The sequence below is a fragment of the Strix aluco genome, chromosome 2 (assembly GCF_031877795.1).
Source record: "Strix aluco isolate bStrAlu1 chromosome 2, bStrAlu1.hap1, whole genome shotgun sequence".
Taxonomy (NCBI): Eukaryota; Metazoa; Chordata; class Aves; order Strigiformes; family Strigidae; genus Strix; species Strix aluco.
Window position 1 is genome coordinate 64,641,762 of NC_133932.1, and position 25,323 is coordinate 64,667,084.

The 25,323-nt window shown below is 40.5% G+C and overlaps 1 protein-coding gene across 1 annotated transcript in view; it reads left to right on the top strand.

The window, feature by feature from the left end:
- Window positions 1-25,323, top strand: part of ATP10A (ATPase phospholipid transporting 10A (putative)) — a 116,761-nt gene that overhangs the window by 41,758 nt on the left and 49,680 nt on the right. Inside the window, exons 2-3 of the mRNA XM_074815015.1 lie at window positions 3,011-3,215; window positions 22,876-22,961. Coding sequence (XP_074671116.1) covers window positions 3,011-3,215; window positions 22,876-22,961 — 291 coding nt within the window. The remainder of the gene's footprint in view (window positions 1-3,010; window positions 3,216-22,875; window positions 22,962-25,323) is intronic.

Consider the following 25,323-nt stretch of genomic DNA (forward strand, 5'->3'; position numbering starts at 1 on the left):
ATTTAGTAGGTGATACAAAACTTGGATGACAAAGTCCTGTCTCTGCAGAAGTCAACAGCAAAATTGTGTCAACAGGGTCACTTGGTGTGTTTGTACTGGCTAGAGGTATGACAGTGGTCTCAAGGTGAGCTAACCTGTGGGTTCAGAAGTGTAGGCTGAGCATGTTAAAGGAATGCATCCACTATGTGAATCACCCCATCTGAAAACAGTATCATGCCATACTCTACAGAGGGTACTTGGCGGTGACCATTCACTGTCTGCAACGAGACAAGTGAGTTCAGAGCTGTGCTAGAGGACATAGAGCAACCCTGGCTGAAGAGGATTAGGAAGTAATTTTCCATGCAGGGAGTAATTTTCCATCCTCTATTGACCCTTGTTAGCAGAGAGCTGATCAAGTGAAATACTGGGCCAAATTGTTCTCTTGTGTGTCTGATGAAGGGGGCTCTGCCTCAGGCCCCTGGTGCATGTGCACCTGGTCTTTTCATTCATAGATTCACTGAATCACAGAATGCTTTGGGTTGGCAGGGACCTTTAAAGATGACCTAGTCCAATCCCCCTGCCATGGGCAGGGACATCCTTAGCTACATTGGGATGCTCAAAGTCCCATCCAGCCTGACCTTGAACACTTCCAGGGATGGAACATCCACAGCTTCTCTGGGCAACCTGTTCCAGTGTCTCACCACCCTCATCATAAAAAATGTCTTCCTTATGTCTTATGTAAACGTACCCTCTTTCAGTTTAAAACCGTTACCCCTTGTCCTTTCGCTACAGGCCCTGGTAAAAAGTCTCTCTCTGTCTTTCTTATAAGGACCCTTTATATATTGAAAGGCTGCAATAAGGTCTTCCTGCAGCTTTCTCTTCTCCGGGCTGAACAACTTCATTTATCCCAGCAGAGCCATTTGGCCTTGTGTTGCTTGACATCCACCCTTCCTGTCACAGTGTATACAGTTGTGGCAGTTGCTAAGCATGTGAGAGATGAGGAAATGCTAAAATAGCAATGCTTTTCAAACAATAGAAGTTAAATAAAAAAGTGTAGTGCTTATAGCATAGTATGGGGCTACTTACTATTTTTAGCCTGATCGTACTTCTATACTGCAACTCATTACACATGCATTTGAACATCACTCAGTTTCACAGTTAAATAAAAAAGGATGAAGAGCAATAGCCACATGTGAAGGGATTTGGAGTTACAGATTGCATGGCTAACAAACCCTTTAGATCTGCAGTGCGGTGATTTGTACTACATTATGGCACACTGGGCTTCAAAACAGTTCATAGGACATTAGCAGGAAAAGGTAAATGCTGGTTTCAGCCTGAGTGTGAAGTGTAATTTCAGCACCTAGTATGTATATTACCTGCCCTTGTTAAACTATCATGTTTTACACTTGGCTCTTATAAATTTTCAGCCTTTATCAAAACAGAAATCACAGCCCTAATTTTCATTCTTCCCTTTATAAACTGCATGTTAGGAAAGGACAATGAAGAAATTCTGGGAGGTAAAACCTGACCTGATACATCCTTGTTGTGCTACCTGATACATTATTGTACTGGATTTAGGTTAAATACATGAATAAAAGCCAATTAAGTTACTAATTCCTGTTAACACCAGTGAAGGCATGACAAGGATGAATTAGGCATGGCATGACTGTCAGTAACTCCAAAGTAACAACATTGGCAGGACTTGCATGTTTCCACTTGGTTACAAATTTATTCATGTTACTACTGAAAGTGATGTATTTTAAAATAATATACTTTAAAGAACATAAGATAGCTGCCACTCCCCCACCCCCCATTAGAATCCCATTCTGCCAGTTAAAGTGCTGTCACAGGAGACTGTCTCTGGTGACAGTGACTGTGACAGTGCTGACAGCCATCCAGTGCTCACACGGCCAAAGGCCTGCTGACAGTTTAGAAAAGTGTCAAAATAGCAGCTTCCCATTTTCAGGAGGTATTTTACCAAGTTAATATTGTGGCTGTTTGGAAATTAATTTCTTTCAAAAACACAAGAGAAGAAAGCAATTTACACTGATGCCGAGAAAGCACATGAGTCTGTGCGTATCATGAAACTAAACCCTTGAGTTTTAGCTAGAATTAAATAAGCAATCACCTGTTCCTTTTTCCTCTTGCTCTCAAGAAAAAGGAAAAAAGTAAAAAAACTAGCAAACTAGCATGACCTTTAAAACTAGAGAGGTTTAGTAGCTGTGTCTAATTCAGGTGGGTAAGTTTTTGAACAAAGAAACTACACTCCAAAATAAAAGGTTCAGTGTAACTAAGAAATTGCCTATGTAACAGGCGGCACTATGGCTAGAACAGTAATACTGCAGAAATACTTAGAAGAAATGACATTGTCCTTTCCCAGTAGAACAGTTGGGACTGCATTTTTCCACATGACATGTCCTTGTAATTCCATGTTTGTGATGAATATTGGAAATTCCTTTCAGTTGGGGATTTTTGACTTCTTCATCCAAGTATCATGTACAGCACTGTGCAAAGTTTGTCCCTGTTGGAAGGAGGGAACAAGGGGAAACTATTTGAGGGTGCATCAGGGGATGGTACATTGTGGAGGACATTCAGGAGCCGTGCCAAGAAGGTGTCCTGTGCCCAAGCCTGTTCTCAGTTCCCCCCTTGCCCTGAAAGTGACTCCTTTTCACCCAGTATGGACAGTGACCCCCTCCCCTTCATGGCATCAGACCGATGGCTCAGAGCATGGAGGAAGGAAAAAGAGAGTGCATGAAGCTCCTGCTTACCCTGCTTAGCCAGATCTAACATCAACATGTTGTCCTCTGGGCCTTAAAAGAGTGTCTTGGGAACTCAGACCTGGTTCTGAGTTCAGTGGGAAGTAGCCTCCTGGCACCCTGCATTGCCTCTTCGCAGCGTAACTTGAGAGTGCCTGGGGACCTTCCAAAGGCACTGTACTCCTGTTACAAATCAATCCAGATCTTACTGTAAGCACCCCAGTCTGTGTATTTTTTTGATATATGTTCTGTAACTTTTTTTTTTTTTTTTCCAGAAATGACAAGAAATACATAAGCAGATACTGGAAAGAAGTGAAAGTTGGAGACTTTGTGCAGCTTCGCTGTAATGAAATTATACCCGCTGACATATTGCTGCTCTCTTCAAGTGATCCCGACGGGCTGTGCCATATAGAAACAGCTAACCTGGATGGTGAAACTAACTTAAAACAAAGACAGGTGGTGAGGAGATTTTTAGAGCTGGTAAGTCACCATTCCTACCTCTCATTTAAGATAAGAATTTATTTCAGGTAAGTGAACTGTTCACCAGTCTACTCCACACCAGCTAAATCTGCTTGTCCTAGTAGTGCTAATGAATTACTGTTATGGTTGTCATTAAAATACTAACACTTGCCAACAGCTGACCTCATAGTATCAAAAGTTTTACCATAATTTTTCCCTGAATTTGAATAGGAATTATTTGGGGCAATTGTGTGCGGTTGGAAAATGTTGGGGTTTTTTAATGGTTTCTATTGTAGCTTGGTTTTTGAAAACACATTTTAACTGCCCAGTGAGAAGATATTTAAATACAAACAAGTACTTTTCCTGCCTGAAAACCAGATCAGTTTCAATTAGGAATTTTGCCTGAAACTCAGTGTTGCAGAATATCCCTCCAGCACTTGGAGCATTAAAGCTTGTAAGATTTAAAGGGACAGCACACATGCATTCTGGAGGTGTCTGTGCTGGAAAACTGTTTTACTACTCTCTCACTGTGCTTATCTCTCCCCAACAGCACTATTTTGAAACAAAACAAAATCCAGATCAGTTACTGTCAGCAGAATTAGAGGAAATTACCTGAAGTTTTACTTGCTTTAATAATCTTATTGAAATAGTATTTATTTGTATGCCCTCCTCTCCCATCACTCTTGCCAGCTAACCCCAGTTTCCTGTATTTCATCAGAAAAAAAAAAAAAAATTTTCTAGAACTCAGCTACATGTTTTTTTAATAGTAGCTCTTCTCACTTGAGAAATTTTGCAAACAATGGGAGCTGCTGCCCTTACCACTGTCATCAAAGGTGGTAAGCTATCAGAAGCCTATCAGAAGCCTATAATTGTATTGAGGTAGATCAGCATTAATGAAGTTACAATCCAACCTATAGGATAAAAGTCAGTGTGCCTTCCAAATAATTCTTTATGGTAGATAGAGCCTTCCTCTGAATAGCTTGTAAAAGCATGAGATAAAGACTTGTTTAATCATCAGTGATTTCCACATAGAATTTAGACATGACATGGCAGCTACTGCCACGGCAAGAAACTTAATAAGCTACAGGCCAAATGTTTCAAAAACTCTGATTGTTTCAAAGAAGCTAATTGAATTGCTTCTCAAACATCCCATCCTGTTCCCACTGAGACGAAATTTATCGCAGTGGGTAGAGCTTCAGGGAGGTACTCAGATGATGTATCCCACTTCTCTGCCAGCGTAGACTTCCCACATGACCTCAGGCACATTATGTAGGACAAAAACTGTAGATTTCATATTGGCTAGGGAACACAGGGATGCTTTTGTGTTTGTGGGTACAGTTATAAGCTAAGAGCACGTCCCAGCTCTATCTCAAAGGAAAACCTGGGAAGGCACCAGTTCCTCCACTCATCCACAGCAGATGGTTGGATTTCTGTCATCCAAGAACATTTGACACACAGCAGAAGGTGTTGGTAAACACAGTGAAAGGAATTGATGTGTCCAAGTACAGATCATCGCAGGAGTGGCTTTCAAGAGCCTTGCTGCCCGGAGGAGTTCCTTATACTTATACAGGATCCCCGGCTTCCTGTCAGCAGAGTCACAATTCAGAACTAGGAGTGTGATTCCTGGAAGCTGATGGGCTGAAAGGGGACCTGCCAATCCTACAGACTCCCCTGCTCCTGGATGCTGTGATGCCTAGATGTGTGCCTGAGCCATCAGTTGTGGAGTCACTCTTCTGTCTTTAACCAGCAAATGCATGCATTAATACAGCAGGAAAACTAGGAGGGAGTACCCCTGCAATCTCATGATTAGCATACTCACTGAAGTTTCAGTTCCTGATCCAAACCAGGCAGCTAAAGACTTCAGGTATGGGTTTTGTACAGTTTGGCAAGACCTGTAACCTTTAGACTGTTGTGCGGAAGTGAGTGGCAGTGCCATTTCCTCCTCAAACAGGTTAAAGGTTATCAGAGACTGAATGGACCCTGTTAGGGAAGAAGGCTGAGGAAACAGTGCCTACCTAGGAAAGAAAAGCTAGGTTTATGTGCCAGGCAGCTCAGCACATCAGGGTATACGTGCCATGGCTTGCTCAGCATACCCTGCTTTACTGAGGAAATGAGTTATATAGATACTTAAGTCAGCTCTGCAGACACGTAAACACACTTTGCATTTCCAGCCCATCCTCCTTCCATATCTTAATTCTCTGTATTTTAAGATGATTGTGGAACTTTTCTATCTCAGAGGTATGCTCCAAAATATGTGGATAAATAATTTTTAAAAATAAATTTCAGATCACAGATGCCTAGCTACAATAGCAGTGAGGTCCATAATAAATTGTCAGGGTTAAACTGGGGTCAGTGACAGAAAGCTCATTCATTCCAGTGAAAACAGCAATGGACCCCAAGAAGTCAAGTACTGAAAGAGAGCTTGTAAGAAAACCGCATGTGACTACCTCCCCTCTCTTAAAATAGCTGAGAAAGTAGGAAATACCCAAACCCAGGTTTCTGCGTCAACTGAGTTTGGAGGCAAACTGCACACCTGCAAGTACCAAGTCCTCTGCAGCTGTAGCATCACTGAGCCTCTCTGTAACAGCATCCCATAAGTTACCCAGCAGAATACTTGCCATCCTCATTAAAGTCCTGGCCAAAACCTCTCTGAGCACACTGTTAATTCATGCAGCAGCAGCAGCATTTGCTTCCTCACCCCATACTAGTAGGGGTGGGCTCTTACTGGTTCTTGAAGGTGTTGCCCTGCTGAGAGACGCTAAGCAGTGGGATAGAGGGAGCTGCCTGGGAGATGTTAGATGAATAGTAGGCCCACAGCCAAGTAGCATGGAACAGCAAGGTGATGCCTGGTTTTTGGAGTGAAGTTCGGTTCCTATCTGGATATGTCTTAATTTGCCACAACTGGAGAGAGTTTATTGTTAGATCTCATAAAATACTTTGGAAGACCAAAATTTTCATGCATCAAATGCTAATCATCCTTTTACCAAACCTCAGAGAAGTTCATTCCCAAATCTCTTATAGGACATGCATCCCAACCTGTTCATGCATTGGGAAAGAATGCTTTTACATTTTTATATTACCATTGTACTCAGCAGAACAACTCTCTGTTATGTTTATAGCTGTTTGGTTCCATGTCACTCTGCAGCACTGTTGTTCAAGCAGGAAAACAAACAAATAGATTATGTAGTCCTGACCCTCTCTTTCCCACACTGCTGAACTCTTCCCCCACCCCCCTTACAGAATGACATGCCTGGTCATGTGGCTTATCATAGGACAAGAAACACAGATTTTTTGGAAGTTTCTTAAAATATCAGCTGTCCATAATTGTCTTTGAATAATGTCTCTGTAACAGTATCTCAAGCTTTTAAAAGAAGCTGTGTTACAAATCTTGGCATTTCTGTGTTTCTTGTATGAACTAACTGATAGCTTCCAAGCACATGCCTGAGAAGCAGGTCGATGAAGGATAGCTATTTCTATACCCATCACTCTGCTGGGCATGGGAAAGGAGCGGAGGTGGAGGTAGGAACAGTTGTTTTAAGCCACTTTTATGCTTTCCTTATTCTGTCCCTGCCCTGTGCCCACCCATGCAATTTACAGTCCCACAGGTCTACACTGAGCTGCTTGTCACAGAGAGCCTGGTTGCCAATTTGGAATCGTTGAAGTGGGGTGTGCACTGGGCAGTCCTCTTGCAACAGCAGTACCCTCTCCAAAAGCCCTCTCCAGAGGCCAGCAAGCCCAACGCTGTTACGTTGGATACAGCTGTCCTCCGGAAGAGCAGCCGTTCTGCCAGCATGCTCTGAAGGATCTTTGTGTGTCTCTCTTCAGCATTAACAGTGTAGAGGGTCCATAGTCTCGGAGAGTAAAAGGTCTTACAGTTTCTCCCTTCCAAACCTTTGTTCTGATCTCTTTTTAGCCCGACTCTCGAAGCAGCAATAAGCAACTATAGAAGCTGTTCTGTATCCTTGTCTCCAGTGCTTTGCAGGCATTATTTTACTCTAAACATATGCTCAGAAGATCCAAGATCAGTGTTTGTGGGCTTGGATTGGACCTTTCTGCTTGTGAATTCCAAGGAACTGTTTTCCTTTATAGCACAAGTGACCAAAAATATTGCTTATTTTAGTGCTGCTTTGATTTGTCTGAGTAATTTATAGTAGACTGGGAACATACTGCTTGTTAGCTTTGCATGTTTGTTAACGAATGTGATCCGTCTGACATAAACCTGTACTTTCTGTACATTATTCTACACCCTGTCAGTACACAAGCTGTGAGAAGAGTCACTGATACATTCCTCTGTGGCTTGTATGTAAGAAGATACCAGTTTGAATGTATACCTCATTGTTGTACACTCAAAATAGTCAAGAAAAAAGAAAATCACTCAGTGAGTAGGTTAAAAAAGAAGAAAGGAAACAGGAGATTTTTCACAGGCGTTGACATTTTTTCCTCTGAGACTTTAAATACTGTGATCTTGTTATCCGACTATTACAGCAATGGGATGTGTTAGAGATGTTTAAAATAGTCAGAAATGTATTTCTGCATGCTCCATCTTTAAAGCCAAAAGGATAGTGGACTGTCTTCACATTGAAACATAGATCCATGTGTGCAGCATGACACGATGGCGAGTGCAGCTAGGAGTAAGCACTGTGCTAAATCCCACTGTGAGTGATGTAACAGTGTTAGCAGTGACCAGTAAGCATCTCTTGGAAAAAACGAGTGTTTCTTGGTATTCCACCAGTTTCCTTCTAATTTCTAACCCACCCTTGCTGCTGCCGAGTCACAGCAGCCATTTCTGGTGAACTGGATCTAATAAGAGACACAGTAGGTAGGAGGAATCAATGTGTTTTCTGTGCTACTCCGCAGGCTGCTTGTGCCACCACACCCTCCACAGTTGCTTATGGAATGTTTTCCGTCCATCTGAGACGTTGTGTCAGCCACTCTTCAGAGAGTGGATAAGCAGATACAGCTTGGGCAGCAAGAGCTCAAAACTCCCTTTCAGGTTTCATAAACTTGATTTAGGATATTTTGATAGTATGAATCTAGACTCATGAAAAACATTTACGTTTCCTTGCTCCACTGTTTTTACTCAGTATGCCTTTTAACAAAATCCACAAAGACTCACTGTGGATTCTGGAGCAGGTTATGGTTTATTAACCACTGGCCATGTCCTGGATGTTTATGTGGAAAGCTTCAGTTCATCTGAAAGCTAAGCTAAACCTAGCAGCTGCCATTCCCTGTGAGAAGGTGCATGTATCCCTCTGAGAGATGGTGGGGGTAGGTGATGCATATTTTTTTCCTCATTTTCTCCTAAGACTAGACCTTTGTTCAAAACAAGCTTGTACTAGCATGATTAAACAGGTTTAGATAAGCCTTGCAAATGACTTTGTGGCTGCTTATTTACTTTGTCTAAAAAGCACATCTGAATTTGGTGTCAGCCTGTTTGGGAGAGTTCATTTACATGCAGACTGGCACCAAAATAACTCATCAGTCTGATTTCCTCACAAGTCAGTATGTGAACCCTTCTGGAATATGTATAAATTCAGATCCAATGCTTACTGCAGGCACGTTTGCTCATCTGTCCCAGCCTGGAAGCTGGGCTGCATTGACAGATCCAGCTTTCATTCCAGCCCTACCTGTTGCTGCACGGTGCTGGAAGCATACTGACTACAGCTGGACTTAGAGGAACAGTCCCACAGCTCCCTGTTCCAAGCATTAAGCCATTTATAACATCTCTTTCTTTCCCTGTGAGTCCTAGGCAGAAACTAGTCCAGAAGAGAAGAGAAGACTGCTTTCTAGAAGGGCTGCACTGTAAGCCTGGCTGTTGGTGGCTGCAGACTGCTCTATATATGAGGTACTTTGGGAAGGGCAACTCATGCTAGTTGCATGAAAACAACTCACAGGACAGCCTTGGTATCTCAGTGGAGATGTTGCTTGTGCGTTCAGATTTTCTCCCTCAAAAAAAATTTTTAAAAAGAGGGAAAAAAGCAATTTCCAAATTTTGGTTTAGCCTAAACTGAGCTAAGATTTCATGTGCAGCCATCTGCATTGGTTAAACTAGCCCAGTTTGAGAGAACAGCTGAAGTTAAATCAGCACAACTCCCCAGCAGACTAGTAGTTTTCAACTCACCTGCTGATACGAGCTTCTTATCTCAAAGACTCTGAGTCTTCTAAAGCAACACAAGAATGGACTTAGCTATACTCTCCCTGTCACTCCTTGTCCCACTGATACCCTAAGGCTATAATCCACCTGAAATTAGTGGGAATAGTGCACTATTATAATCAAGTAGATGTGAATTAATCAACATACTCAGTGTTGTTTAGACTGTAAGTATTTTAACAGGGTAGAATCAGGCCACAAGAACCGTGAATGTCTCTCTAGCATCTTTTGGGGGTTATCCGTTGTGGGTTTTTTTTCAGTATTTTGAGAATGTTCACAAGGCTAGGAAAAGTGGCTTGAAAATTCCAGATATGCACATGTTAAAACAGCAGATTAGTGCTCCATCCCACACATGTTGCCAAAATTAGATTTCCCTGAGGGAAAAGAGAGTTAAAAAAAAAAAAACAAACAAGCAATAGAAAACTGTTTTTCCCTGTGCACTACCAGAATATTAAATTATAAACTATTTTTTTAGTTCTAAAGTTTAGCTGAAGATTTTAGAAAAACAACTCTTGTAAGAAGACCTGTGTTTGTCAGTGCAAAATGTGATTGTGTCACACCCTTTGTCTGAGGTCATGCCTTGAACGTTCAGTAGATTCCTCTGATGAGTGTTGAATCACTATGAAAAGCTCTACACCTTTATTGTATCTTTTTTCGGATAGTACCATATTCAGAGATGACTTGCGTGGAAACCGTGGACGTGTCTAGTTAAAGAGGAAGCAACTACTGTCTCTCTAACAGAGAAACAAACGTGTAGCAGCTGTGTGCAGAACAGCCCAGTGCAGAGCAGGACCCAAGTCAGTGCTGTGGCAAACTCTTGTGTGAGCTAAAAGTCCTAAAGGAAGGCTGAGAACAATTTTTCACTCTTCAGTTTTCTCATGGCATTTAGTCAGCTGTCTCACACTGGGAGATATGGGGAAATAAAAACACAAGAATGATGGTTCACTTCCTCCTTGGTGGTCAGCTTTGAGCAAGGTTATCAACTCTTTCTAGTTTCCATTGTACAGGTGTCCAGGCCGCAAATTTGAGTGTCAAGAGAGCTTCACTAGAGGGACAAAAAATTTGAAAAACTGTAAGAGAAAATTTTGGATATCTTAATCTAAGCATTTGGGGCAGAAGGCGGGGGGGGCGGGGGGGGTGGGGGGGTGGTGGAGGAACAGTCCAGTTCTGAAGGGTGCCAAGTACTTGACTTTTACAATTGGCATTGGCTATTTGTTTTGGTGTTTAAATATAGGTTAAAGGGGCTAAATTGATGAATCTAAGTTTGAATGTCTTGGCTGTGAAGGGCCTCCCATCCCTAACGTAATCCTTTCAGCACCGGTGGAACAGTGGTAAATCCATGTAAGGAAATGTATTATGCCAGTGCTTGTGCTGCATCTGACCTCTAGAGAGGCAGGACATTTCATTCTCTGTATTGATAGTCCAGCACCTCTCTGTTCTGCTGTTTCTCTGAAAAAGCATTAGAAAACAAGAGGTCATTTCAGGTCTGTAGAGAAAATAAAATGTTATACTGCTTTCCTGTTATAGAGTAGTAAACATTTACATTTAAAAGTTACAAGTTAAGAAGAGACTTTCCAATTAATTTTTTTTTTCTTGGTCGTGACTTTTCTGATCTCCTAGCCTAAGTTTTACTGAACAGACGTGTATTTCTGGAACTGTTTATTGTTTTGCCATACATTGACCTGTCAAATGGAAACAGGAAATACCTGGAATATCTGTTCTCAGAAATGAGATTTTGTAATATAATGCTGAGAACTCCTGATTTTAGAAACAGGATTTTTGAGCTGGAAACGCATCATGCTACACTTGTCTCTGATACCACAACCCCAGTTGGCAGTATCAGTGGTTAGGAAAGGATGGAAATGCCTTCTTTTCCAGAGCAGGAGGGTTCACAGTATTAAGCCACGCTTAACTCCAGATATGATGGTATGGTCTCACTTTTCTTTGGAAGCACTGAGTTGGAGAAGGGGTCTGTTTTTCTGTCAGAAAAGGCATAGCAACAGAATGAGGAACTCCTGTATTTATCTCAGCATCCGGGATGTGAACCCTCATCCCACTTCTCTTTTCTCCACCTGCTACCCTCCAAGTCTTTCATGCATTTTAGTACTGATAAGGCCATGGAGGCCAGTGGAAATTTGCATTAAAATGTTACGTACATAGGAAGTGGCTGGCCATATGTCTCAAAACTGTTACTTCAATAGATTCATGAAAATTTCCATTCACTGGTTATTCTCAGGTTCATACTTTCAAGCTCTGCTATGACTCTGTGATGGTCAGACACTTTACATATGCATATATTCTTGTGAGAGAGAAAGCTATGATCGTCCTGTAGGTATGTGACTGGAGAAGATACTGTTCTCCACACAGAAATATAGTGCTTATATTTCCATTTGGTTTTGAATTAAAAACATCAGTAGTGCATGGAGATTTATAGACAGCAGTGCTGATACACTAATTCAGTTTTCTTAATGACACAGTAATGGACTGGTTTACATGAAAGCAGGGAACACTTAGCCTTTTGACTTCTAAAAGAAAGAGAATTTGATGTTTAACATATGACATGGTTAGAAAGCATGTATAAGTTGTCATAAGCGTTTCCCATTCTCTACTTAACTTTTCCAAGCTTGTTTGCTTATTATATTTGTGGCCTGACTTGATTAAAGACCAGATTCAAAACCATGCCTCAGATGGCTAAGTATACTCATATACCTGTATAGCAGTGTGGCCTGCATGGCTGCGATCACAGGGATCTGACTTACAGGCTGCTGCAGTGTAACGGGAAGGAATAAAAATTACTTTATCCTGCTATTAACTACGTGGAGGTGAGTCATGTCAGCTATTAAGAAACAAAAACCAGTGGAGGATCTCCTGGTGATCCACAGGAAGCTGTTTCAGTGATCTTTGATTAAGGTAGATAACTGATAATGACATGGAAGAAAAACTACACAAACTATTTTATTCATTGATGTTCTCCCTGTTGGTCTTATTCCTGACATTTGTTCTCACTGGTTGCACTTCCACATCTCACACTTATTGAATTCTTACAATAATGAATATTTACATAAGAATCATATAATCATGGGATAGTTTGGGTTGTAAGGGAACCTTTAAAGACCATCTAATCCAACACCCCTGCCATAGGCAGGGACATCTTCCATAGATCAGGTTGTTCAAAGCCCTGTCCAACCTGGCCTTGAACACTTCAGTGATGGGGCATACACAGCTTCTCTGGGCAACCTGTTTCAGTGTCTCACAACCCTCATAGTAAAAAATTAATCCTTATATCCAATCTAAATCTACTCTCAGTTTGAAACTGTTGCCCCTTGTCCTGTCACTGCAGCCCTTAATAGAAGTCTCTCTCCATTTTCTTATAAGCTCCTTTTAAGTATTGAAAGGCTACAATAAGGTCTCTCTGGAGCCTTCTCTTCTCTAGGCTGAACAACCCCAACTCTCTCAGCCTGTCCTCACAGGAGGGGTGTTCCATTCCTCTGATCATTTTTGTGGCCCTCTTCTGGATCCATTCTAACCACATCCATGTCTTTCTTGTACCAGGGACCCCAGAGCTGGATGCAGTACTCCAGGTCAGGTCTCACTAGAGCAGAGGGGGAGAATCACCTCCCTTGATCTGCTGGCCACACTCCTCTTGATGCAGTCCAGGATATAGCTGACTTTCTGGGCTGCAAGCGCACATTGCGGAGTCATGTCCAATTTTTCATCCACCAGTATCTCCAGATCCTATTCCACAGGGCTGCTCTCAATCCATTCATCCCCCAGTCTGTATTGATATTGGGGATTGCCCCGATGCAGCTGCAAGACCTTGAACTTGGCCTAGTTTAACATGATGAAGTTCACATGGGTCCATTCCTCAAGCCTGTCAAGGTCACTCTGGACCGCATCCCTTCCGTCAAGCGTATCAACTGCACCACTCAGCTTGGTGTCATCTGCAAACTTACTGAGGGTGCACGCAATCCCACTGTCTACGTCACTGATGAATAGTACTGGTCCCAGTACAGACCCTTGAGGGACACTATTGGTTACTGATTTCCACTTGGACATCGAACCATTGACTGTAACTCTTTGGACACAGCCATCCAGCCAGTTCCTTATCCATCAAACAGTCCTTCCATCAAACCCATCTCTCTCCAATTTAGTGGCAAGAATGTTGAGGAGAAATGTATCAAAGGCCTTGCAGAAATCCAAGTAGATTAAATCTGCCCAGAGGATAAGATAGCTGGTGAGAGAAGTCTGCACAAGAGTAATAAACTCTGCTGTTCTACTGTGCCAGAGCAGACAGATTCAACAGGTCATATTCATGTATGTTTTAATTCCACACAACTGAACAAAGCATACAGATTACTAAAGACAAGACTGTGCAGGAACTTTGTAACCATTGCGTGTGTCTGAAGCATGAGGCTGATTAGAGTGCTGAACAGAGAGGCGAACCTCAGTCCCTATCCCAGCAATACCTGTTCCTCTCCCTCAGCTCGTTTCCCACCTCTGCTGTCCAGTTTCGGAACTGGCAAGGCCATCATGAATTTCTTTTCATAAATTCTATGTAACCAGTTGGTGTCTGAAAAAAATCACACTTGAATTCTTTGAGTTTTTGAAAAAGTGCTTTTCACTTTGCTACTGGAGTCTTTAACATGTTGATAGAAAAGGAACTTGCTCAGTAAAATAGTAGATGAGAATAGACAGACCAGAGTTCTGCAGCCATCCCAACTTCCCCCATGTACCATGCATGCCAACCACAGCCCTGCTGCCCTCAGATTGACTGTTAATCTTCACAGCTGCCCCTCTACCCTCTCCACAGGGCTATGAGTGAAGTACAGAAACAGCTGGGATTAAGCAGAGAAGGTGCCATCTGAATGCCGTGTTTGCCTTAGGAGCATTAGTAGGGCAGGCATTCAACATGGGATAGTGAATGTTGATACAAGGTACAATTCCAAGCGAAGACAGCATGCTAGTGTCCAGCTCGGGGAGTTTTTCTTGGTTATATAGCCTTCTCACACTGGAGATGCTTGTGGAAAGGCTGACAAACCTGTGATAGTGCTGATATGAATGCTGCCCTGTAGTATTTGGAATAAAAGGTGTCTTTTCATTAGGACTGCTTCTTTTCCTCTGTGCTCTCTTGCAGCTGGCAGGGGCTGGAGTCTCTCAGTTCCTTGGACGGTCACTATATGTTACAGGTTTCCCTCACATCCTAGAAATGTCTCTTAAACATAATGCCTTGCAAGGTAAAGCTCCTTTTATCTAGATTCCCTGTCATCAAGTTGAGATGGGCTCATCAAGCTTTGGTGTGTTTAGCTGCATCCTGACACTACAGCTGCTACTGTTAGGTTTTACCATTCATAAGGAAAATCCTTCATTACCAGACACACTCTCTCATGTCAGGACTCCAATGTTCTGGTTTTTATTTGTGGAATGATGTAAGAGAGGTGCTTGGCATTTCCCTCTTCTGGTTGAAGGGTCTTAGTCCTTCCCATTCCCATTTCTTCTGGCAGAAGTTCATCCCACAAGAAGTCAAACTGGCCAGCAGCCCAGACTAGAGCAGGAGCAGGCCAAAACTGACCTGAACTGTTGTGCTACTAAATTAAAATGACCGTGCAATGCTTCTGCCACTAATCAAGTGAAGTTTTCTTCCAGTGGTTACAAAATGCAGCAGAAAGACGACTAGAAATCTCTCCAGAAAGGGAAAATCACTGGAGAGTGGGAAAGGTTAAATCTTACCGAGTGTCTGCGAGCATGAAGTGAAAAGCCTCTGGAGGAGCAGTGCAGGTTGTCCGCGGAGTTTTGTGAGCCCTTGAGAAGCTTGGTTTGTGGTTTAGTTGAAGCACTGAGCTAACGCTGAGGTTGGTTCTTACAGACTAAGAACCCATTCATTTATTTCAGTGGCTGGCTTTTGGAACAGGCAGGTACCACTTTCTTAATTGTCCAGGTCTGGGTCTGTATTTCAGCCTTGACATACTCTGTTCCCTTACCACTCCAGTGCTAATATAGTCCATGAATGAGTTCATTCACACCACTGTAATTTTCAGTGCGTTGCTGAGGGTGGCCATCATCCCAAGGGACATTAGAACTTGCATGTGTGTATTTTCAGCATTGTTGACATTTTTTTTGATACTTTTGTCCCATGATTGACTAACAGCAATTTCCTCAGCTGTCTCATAGAATTATTGAGGTCTTCCTTGGCCTTGCAAGAAAATATTTCTTCTCCTGCAGGCAGGCTGGGTATTGCACTGTTCCCTCATATTATTTTCTGCAAAGGGGAAAACTTTTACTCAGGTCAGCCAGAGGAAGATCAGCCCCCTAACATCTATTTGGCTTGCTCAGCTGTTCCGGTATTTCTGAATACTGAACAACTCTGTTCCATTTAAACAAACAGTACTGAAAAAAATCCAATTATAGTAGTAGTTGTCAGTGTGGAAAACAAAGCTATTAAATTCTGATGTACGTCTGGATCTGTTTAGTTCCTAAATAGCATAGATCAAACTGTTTCTTCCTATTCTTGTGAGTTAGTGGCACAGATAAATTCTGCCAGAGAGACTAATGCAGTTTAGACATTAAAACATTTCACTCTTCCAGTATATAAACAATCTGCATGCTTTGGATACATAAAATCAATATGTAATTCCAGTTGCACATTAATAAAATGTCAGATTAATTTTATATGGTAAATGCAGGGTACTGTTACATAAAGTAATAATAGGATGGACCAATGCATTAGGAGGATGCCTTCTTATTGCACTTAAAAGCTTTTAAACTGGAAAGCTATTTTTCTGGCTGACGCAGATTTTTGTCTATTAAATATTTCCTTTGAGTTGTCCCCATGACTCCATTTCTCCCTTTTTGTTTCCTCCAGACATACACGCCAAAACAAATCTCAGAGCCCTCATCCAGCAATTGTACTGCAGGGAGAAGTCTGGATTAGATCCCCAGCATAGCTAGTAAACACAATGTGATAAGCAGGTAACTGTCACTGTCACCCAAGGGCATCCTGGGGTACTCATCCTGTCCTGTTGGAAGGAAGGACTCAACATCAAACACAGGTTTCTGCAGCACTAAAGTAGGGCAGAAGAATAAAGGAAAACATTTTAATAACTGTGCATTATTAATATCACTAGCAGGCCATTAAATCACCCATACAACATGCATTTAATGAAGGGGAGTATGTTTGAACACTGTGTAATTGTCAAACTAACTCATCTGGCAGAGCAGCATGCTTTGCTTAGGCTATGACAGTTTGGTGAGGTTGCCAGCAGAGTTGGAAAGGTTGGCATTTCACTGTAGAGATTCAGAGTGATCTTACAGCTGAAGTTCCAAGTCCTGTTGGAGAGAAATAAATTCAGTCTCCTTTTTTTTTGTGACAGATCTCTATAGTTCTTTCATCCATCTACCTGTTGTTTCCCACTCTGTAGAGGCATTGTGACATTTTCTTCCCCTCAACACTCTGCCTTTTTAAGATACAAGTTTTTCAGAGGGTGATACATCAATAGTCACCTGAGAAATAAAGGACAGTGGTTTATTTTAAGGAAAATTTTAAAGAAAACACCTTTCCATTATGTTTTATTCTCCTGTGTACAATTGTGCTTTCCCCAGAGACACATCCCAATTTTTGCAGACCTAAGTTACTGTTTTAAATGGAACTCTTTATCAGGTTTAGCAGGTAGAGCATTGTTAAAGCCTAGTCATAAAACCTTTTACATCTGCAATTTAACTTTAATTTGAAATTCAGCTTTGAAGGAATCAATATTTAGCAGGTTTTTGCAATCTAAGTCTGCTTACGTAAGGGAAATCAGGCTTTCCATTGCTGCATTTAGAGTGAGAATGAACTTCCCAAAGTTTTAAGAAATTGGAAGAAGTAGGATTTATGGATAGGATGTTAAACATTTTCCTAACAAGAAGATTTCTGAAGAAATGAAATATATGCTGTGGAATCCCTGAGTACATAAAATACCTAACATAAGTATCACTGTGTGTCCTTTTGATGAGTTTCAAACTTTCAGGAATACCTATGAGTTCCTAAAAAGTCAGCATTTTTTTCAGAGGAAGGCAGTGAACTAAGACTATTTTGTCAAAATCAAAATATGAAGTCAAGTATTTGAGGAAAGTCAGTTTCATATTACTGAAGTAAATTAATTCTTTTTTATTCCTCTTGGATTTTTTTAATTTTTTCATTTTGATATGACATAATATGACAGAAGAGTGAAGCAAGAAGTGGTCTTCACTCCTCTGATGTATCTTGTGCATCATTTCACACATGCAGAAACCTTCAAGACCTATTTTTAAAATTATATTGGTAAGAGAATTCTTACCAATAGAGTGAAGCGGATAACATTCAGTCACTGAAAGCTTCTGAATGCACGGTATGAACAGCCCCAATGTGGGCATATACCTGAATGTTTCTATTCATTCATGGTTGACAAAATGATGTATTTCTTTATTTCTATATTTCTGAAACTCTCAAACCATATGGGAAGAAATGACTGAAACCTCTGATTTGCATCTTTCAAGACCTTGTTATGACTTACCCACAGAAAAAGAATTGTGTTGTGCCCTGGTGGTCACAGCAACAGGTTCCTGGTGTCTTGCTAGGCCATGCAACGCTGGACAAGGCATGCCACCAGTTTTACCTTCTCATTCCCTGTGTGCAGCCCTGTGGTCATCCAGTTTTTCTGACAGTGTTCACCAACCATCCAACCATTCCCGACATTCTCCAGAGCAAAGGCACCCAGACATATTTTGTGGTTTTACTCTTTGAAGTAACTTGCATCCTATTGCCAGTGTGCAGACAGTACAGCTTGGGAGCCCTATTGTAGAGTGCCATTGCTGTGATACCATGATGGTGATGTGAAATTCAAACCTGACAGAAGGAACAGCATGTGTCTGAAAGACCAGCAGAGAACCAAATTGGTGCCTATATGGATGATGCTTATATCCATGCTTACTGTGTCAAAAAAGCAGGGGCAATACCTAACATTTGGTAAAGAAGAAAGTACTAATCTTTCAGAGCCTGCAAGCACTAAGGTAGTATGAATAGCATGGGCAGAGAGGTTTACACTAGTCCCGTTTGCTCAGGATAAAGGGAAACAAGGTTTCAATTCCTTTTCAGTTTCATGGAAACCAAATCTGTGTTTCTTCACTACTAAATACCATCCATCTCTCATGCTGTTGCTCTTTCATCATTTCAAAGAGAATTCAAGATTGATTGACCTGGAGGGAGAGAGGCACAAGTGGGAATATGATTGTGTGCAGCCATAGAGTGTTAATGCAGGAGTAAAAATTTTTGACTTCTGGTTGCTGTTTCTTTTTTTCTGTTAAAATAATACAATGTGCTTGACTTTGCTTAGACTTTAACATATGTGGTGCTCACATTGACTTATTTCAAGTCAGCACTCACTGAAATTAGTATAATAATTTCTGGCCCTTCTTTAGATTTCTTGTTTCTCCAAGTGACCTTCAAGAATCCTTTCAAGCACAGTTTTTCTGTACCATTTTAACAATGCTAGTCTGTGCTCAAAATTAAGCACTACCTAGTAGTTAAATGTAAGCAGGATATTTTGCCTTACTGTACTTTGCAGGGACTTACCCTTAGAATTAGTCATGGCAAGTAAAATGTACATTATAGCAAAAAGATAACAGGTTACTTAACAGAAATATATGACTGACATTAACAGAATTTAGCCCCGGCCTTTGCCAACCAACAGTTTCGTGAAATACTCTGGGGAACTTATTTGCAATCGGTGAATCTCTCCCAGGTTTGTATCAACCAGAAAGTCAGTTGTTCATGTCAGTCGTGCACGAGGCACAAGTCTGGGACACATGCAAAGGTACCATGTAATAAATATGATACATACCTTCGGAAAAGAAAAAAAAATGCCTCCAGTGGCTTTTTGTGAGTGACCTGGCCTTGTTGATGTGCAGTGGGAGACCATGAGAACACCAAATAAGTCAAGTTTTCAGGGAAATTAGGCACTGGAAAACCTCAATTCAGATTGCAGTCTGTCTAGGCATGGAGCTTTTCATCCCTCTTGAGGCTGGGACAGCTTTAATGCCCACCATTCTGCAAGTGGGAAGTAAAACACTGGAAATCAGGCACATGAGATAACTGCTGCACAAAGGTCTGGGGAAGTGCTATTTTTGACCATATTTTGATCTTGTTTGCTGTGTCTTAACAGTGATGCAGAAAACCTCTGTAAGAGAAAAACTAAAGGTAGTGGTGGATAATTTAATTTTTGCATGGACTTTTACCCAGAAAACAGCAGAAGTCATGATCTGTGCACTGTAAAAGCAACACTTTTGGCTTTAACCTCTGTCTAGCTGCAGCTTCTCTTAGCTGTTAATACATGAGAACATCATCAGAGTTTATGTTTCATTTGCTGCTGAAGTGTGGGTATCAGCATAAAAAGGAACAAAACTTTGATCATTGTGAAATCTTATGTTAACTTTGTGCTTTTTTATGACCACTGAAAGCAGTCACATGCACACAGTGTTTAATGTATTTGTTCATTCATTTACCAAAAGGCATTTTCACATCAAAACAGTGTCATCAGTTGTAATATACAGTGTGCAGCTACCCTTCCATTTCACAGGGAAGAAATGGAACTATTTGATTTATTAATAAACCAAAGAGCTTTTGCCATAAATCAGAATTCAGCAGCTTTGTTTCCTTACGTAAACTGCTATTCTAATTGGATTTTTTCTCCTCCCAGATATTATCTGGTCAAAGACCATAATCACATATTTCAAGTTAATTGTAACACAACACAAATACACAGATGGTTAGATTTAATGATAAAGGACGTTTAGTTCCAAAACTGAGTCATAAATTAAAAGAATCCATGAACAAAGGAGGGAGAAAGACTATGTTGCATGGTAGCGATGCGGCCGTCAGGTAGGTTTAGTTCTCTCTGATCTTGACAAGCTCTTTCTTTTTTGTGAAGACATAGCTGTAGATTTTAAGTCGATTTTTTCTTCTTATTTGTAAAGTCACTGGCTATGCTGGCAGGCTTTGTTAGCAGAAAGGGAATTCTGCAAAGGAAACTGCAAAATTCCAATTGCTCTGGAAGTTAATGTGTCTATGCTGCACTGAAACCATGCTCTCTCTGCTGAGTTCAGCAGCCATAGAAAACCTGCATTTGATTACATTGGGTTTTATTACTAGGTGTCTCTAGGATTCCCTCAGGGGCATTCATCAAAGATGTTAAGATTTCTTTCTTTTCTTTTTTTAAGACCACTGAATGAAAATTCATGCTAAATTAACTGCATTATATATAGTACGTTATAATAAAAAGACAAGAAATGTTTCCCTTTACAGTCTTTTCCCTCCAATTTACGAATGCAATTTAAGCTACAGCGGTGACTCTTTTTTAACACAGTCCTTAGGCAGACAGACAGCATATTATTGAAGCACCTTGAGCAATGTTTGTAGATTATTTTTCCTGTACTTTTTTGGTTTTTTCTGCCAAGGAACATACTGGGGCAAGGAAAGAAAAGATCATGTTCTGGGGGCAGCAGAGCAGGTGTTAACATAGACAACACAGGCCTTCCCAGCACAACAAGCTTTGGTGTGACTTGGGAAAGCTTCACCTTCTCAAACAATCTCAAGTAAAGCCAGCTGCCAGGTAGTACTGGCTGGTGGTATAGTGTCCCTGTAATGTGAACCTTTGCTGGAGGTAAGGACACAGGCAGAGTGTGTACAGTTTAGGAGCTGTAGTAACAGATTTCAGATGTCAAGGCCTGAAAGCTTCATGATATCTGTTCTAGCCAGTGATGGCTTCCTTGTGATTGCTGGTGTCTGTGCCTGTCTGAAGTGAGCAGCTGAGGAACAAGAGTCAAAGGAGGTGAATGTGTGGCTTTACAATATCTGCCCATTCTACAGCCTAATGATGTCTTAGATGCCTCTGTAGAACTAGGTACTTCCAAGCATTTCCAGCTTCAAACCTCAGTCACCTAGAGAAATTTAGGGCTGACCATGAGAAATATCTAATAAGCTTAAATACCAACAGTATTTGGTGCTGAGAAGATCATCTGGACTTCTTCCTAAGGCTCAGGTACTTGACTGCTAACTTTGACATAATTTAGGGAGTCTGATTCTCAGCATAGCAATCTTCTTTGCTCAGAGATGTCCTTTGTTTTTCTCCTTTTTGTCCCCCTTGTTTACAAGCTGAATTCTGCATATGAAAGCAATTCTTTCCTCCAGTGGGCTGTAGCCGCCTCTAAGTGACAGCCCATCTTCACAGTTTTCTTTATCATCTCTTGTTTCTTGAAAATAGAGGAAAAGTTTCCAAAAGTGTCAGGTGTGGGTGGTTTGAATTGCCTCCTATATACTGTAAGTCTGTCTTTCTTCCTGGTGTAAGTGGTAGAAAAATGAAGAAGGGCGTTGATGGTGATGCTGACATATCCTCTAGTTTCTTATATCTCTTATTTAAAATCTAGTTTCTTTCACCTCTTCTGAGTAGAGTCAATATAAAAAAAAACCAGAGACTCCTGTGTGTTTCAGAGAAGTGGACAGTAAGATTGTGTCTGTCCTTTGGTTACCAATTCTGTCATCTATTCCCATAGTGTGTTCTAAAAAGTAGTGGTTGGGGTCTACAGCTGCTCAGCAAAACCATTATAAAACAACACTTGCAGTGTTATCACAGTTGAAAGCTTAATAATATGATAATTCACAATTGGTTCTTTCATTCAAATGGTGTACAAAACAGTTTTCCAAAGGTAGTCCTCATCGATGGAGACAAACAGCCTTCTCAGCAGCACCAGGACCAGGTATCTCTGATTTTACTGCATAGTTTGTTTGGTCTGGCAAAGAAGGGAGAACCTTGATTTTTATTTAACAAAATCAAGTAATTATGCTGTGATAGGATGTTTTTCCTCAGACACAACAAGGTGCTAACTACAGGTAAACATATATAGTCAGCAAAAATACCAGCTTCAGACTAATGAGCTAGAGAATCAAGAAGGTTTTTAAGTATTAGGAAAAAGTTACTCTGCTATATGTGTGCAATTTGCTGTAGTAGATTAATTTATGTCTGTTAGCATAAAGCAATTAAGAAGTCATGCTAGTATTTCAAAAGCTCATATTAGCTTTTTCATAATTGGCAGTATATTGACTTATGTTGACCTGGACTTTCAGTAGATTCACTGAACATGAAGTATAGTGATACTACTGAATATTTTGAGCCTTCCCAGACAAATTTCATTTTTCCACTCCAGACCAAATTCATTTGACTTCTGGGCTTGGCATGTTTTATCTAATGCTTTCAGAAACTCACATTCTTCCACTTGTGGAACAAAAAAGTCATCCTTATAAGGGGGATTTTGGAAGGCATCTAAGGAATTTTGATGCCCAGGTTCCTTTGATTTTCAGTGCCAGTGGTCAGTGTCATTCATTTGATTGGTTTGGAAAAAAAAAAAAAACAAAAAAAAAAAACCAAACTGGACTGTAGTATATTATGAAAGCTGGAAAAGAAAGAATTTTGGCTATAATTTGCAAGTCTTTGCCCTTAGTAATTAACATTTTTATTATTCCAGGACTCAGAATTTGACCCCTTGAAGTTCACCAGTGTCATTGAATGTGAGAAGCCAAACAATGACTTAAGTAGGTTTCGAGGTTACATGTGAGTATTTCATATAATATCCTTCAGTATACACTCCTTTTCTCTAATATGGAATAAAATAAATGCTGGTTTGTTTTGACCTGTGTTCTGTAAGTTGCATCAACATGACATGTAAATAGGGCTGCATATTTAAGGCTTTTTTAGAGGATCCTCACGTCAGGGTGAGATAGGAGCCTCACTTTTCCATTCCTTAGGATGGATTTAGTTGTTTAGCTTTGATCAGTTTACACTCCAGAAATGAATGCATGAAGCAGCGCAGTTACAGACACTCTTCTCCCTTTCCTTCCTTCCATGGATCAAAAAAGCCCATCTGGAAATGGGAGGAAATAGAAAACCAGTCCAAGAGAGCCAACAAACAAACACAATCTGTTGTGCACTGCTTTTATGAAGATGGGTCTGTTTGATGTTTCTTTCAATATGAGTGTCATTGAGGAAAATCAGAAGGCGGAACTGGTATTTCTCCAGCTATGGCAGTATTCCTATCCTCTCACTCAGACGAAATAAAACAATTCGCTCCCACGAGGTGTGCTTGTACATTGCCACTCAAGAATCACCTATGGCCGCTTGACTTAATTCTAAACAAACAGAACTGCATTAACAGGGGTGCTCATCTCTGGCCAATCAGTCCTGCTCAGAAGCAAACGTTTTAGTATGTGCAAAGCACTTTGCTTCTAACATAGCCAGGACTGTAGTGTGTAGGCATGCTGATGGTGGTGACTTAGGAGATGCACTCTTGCATGACTTATTTTTCTACAGTCTGTCACCACATGGAGAGTGAGAGCCTGGGATATTTAATTTTTGTCTAAATTTTAATGAAGAGAGCTAAACAGACACTAATTCTCTTTAGAATACAATTATTTACTACCCATATTGATTAGGAGTGATAAGCAATATTGAAATGTATAAATGGGACAAGGTAAATTTCTGGAGTTCAGGAATTTTTTACAGTGACGCTATTCACCACCTCAGTTACTACTCTCAGATGTCACAGATTGTGTAGGATGTATTGTCAACTGGTGTAAATCAGGACAGTTTTTTTCAAAGTACATGAAGATGTAGTGTGGGAAAACATGTTCCTTTATTTAGCATCACAAAGCCCTACAGTTCTTTTAAAGATGTTAGTATTAGACATTACTGTATGAGGGTGTGTAATTGTCTACATTAATAGAGAGCCTTCTTTCCTGCAGAAATGACATTTCCAGATATGGAAATGAAAAGTTTGGCAGCTTTTCTAGCACACTTCATTTGTGTGAATCTTAGTTCCCAAAATATTGAGCAGAGGTTGAATACTGTAGAAGATATGCATAAATTTATCTTTTATTATATATTTACTTATGTACTCCATGTGAAAAATGTCTGTAGCATGCAAGTTACAGAATCATTTGAATTATGGAGCAGAAAACATGGTAGTACCTTTCAGAAGACTGTTGTTCACTATTGATTCTATTTAATCTTTTTTATATTTTAATGTTTCACAAAGGATGTGAATATATTTTGACACAGCAAAAAGCCAAGACATCAGTTTTCAATCTGGCAGAAAGCATCAGTTGATTTTCAGGTGTCATGAGCTATGCTGCAAGAGATTTAAACTAAAGGACCATGGGGTGTTTGAAGTAAAGAGTGGGGACAAACCCCTCAACAAATAAACTCTTAGTCTCCTAATTTATCATGGGAGAAGTCTTTTTTTCACATCATTGTAGATTTCCTTCATTAGTGTTATGAAATCATGGGTCTATTTCAAATCATACATTAGCAAGATGAATAGTAATTATCACATCTGAATTGAAACATGTCATTGCCATGTCAAACTCAGATCTTAACTCTTAAACTCTTGTTTAAAATCTTACCACTAGTCACTGCTTGAAAGAAAGGTTCAGATAGCTCCCAGCTGATAATAGCTCAACTGAAATGTTACTGAGATATTTAAATAGGAATGCTATGAGATAATAGACTTTCAAGAGATCCATATGTAAAAGCTGTGCTGAGACATTACTGTCAAAGTTTGCTTGAGGTTTTGACCACTTAGTAGGTTTCCAGTTTTGATTAAGACTATTTTTTTCTGTTTGAAATAGGAAGAGCTCCTTTGATTCTAATGTCTGTGCTGACAAATCTTTTGGGGAATGGAAATATTGGGGGGGGTTTTGTGTGTGTGTCTGTGTGCGTCTGTGTGTGTTGTAAACATGTAAAAATCCTGTTCCCCACAGTTATTCTGAAATGAGACCACTATAGGTAACCAATGTAACAGTCAGGTCAGGGTAAAATAATAAAAATCACAAAAATATTGTAAAACGCATTGAGACGGGCCTGGCCATATGCAAAACTGTAGCATGCACATTACTACATGTAAATTCTTTGGTTATAT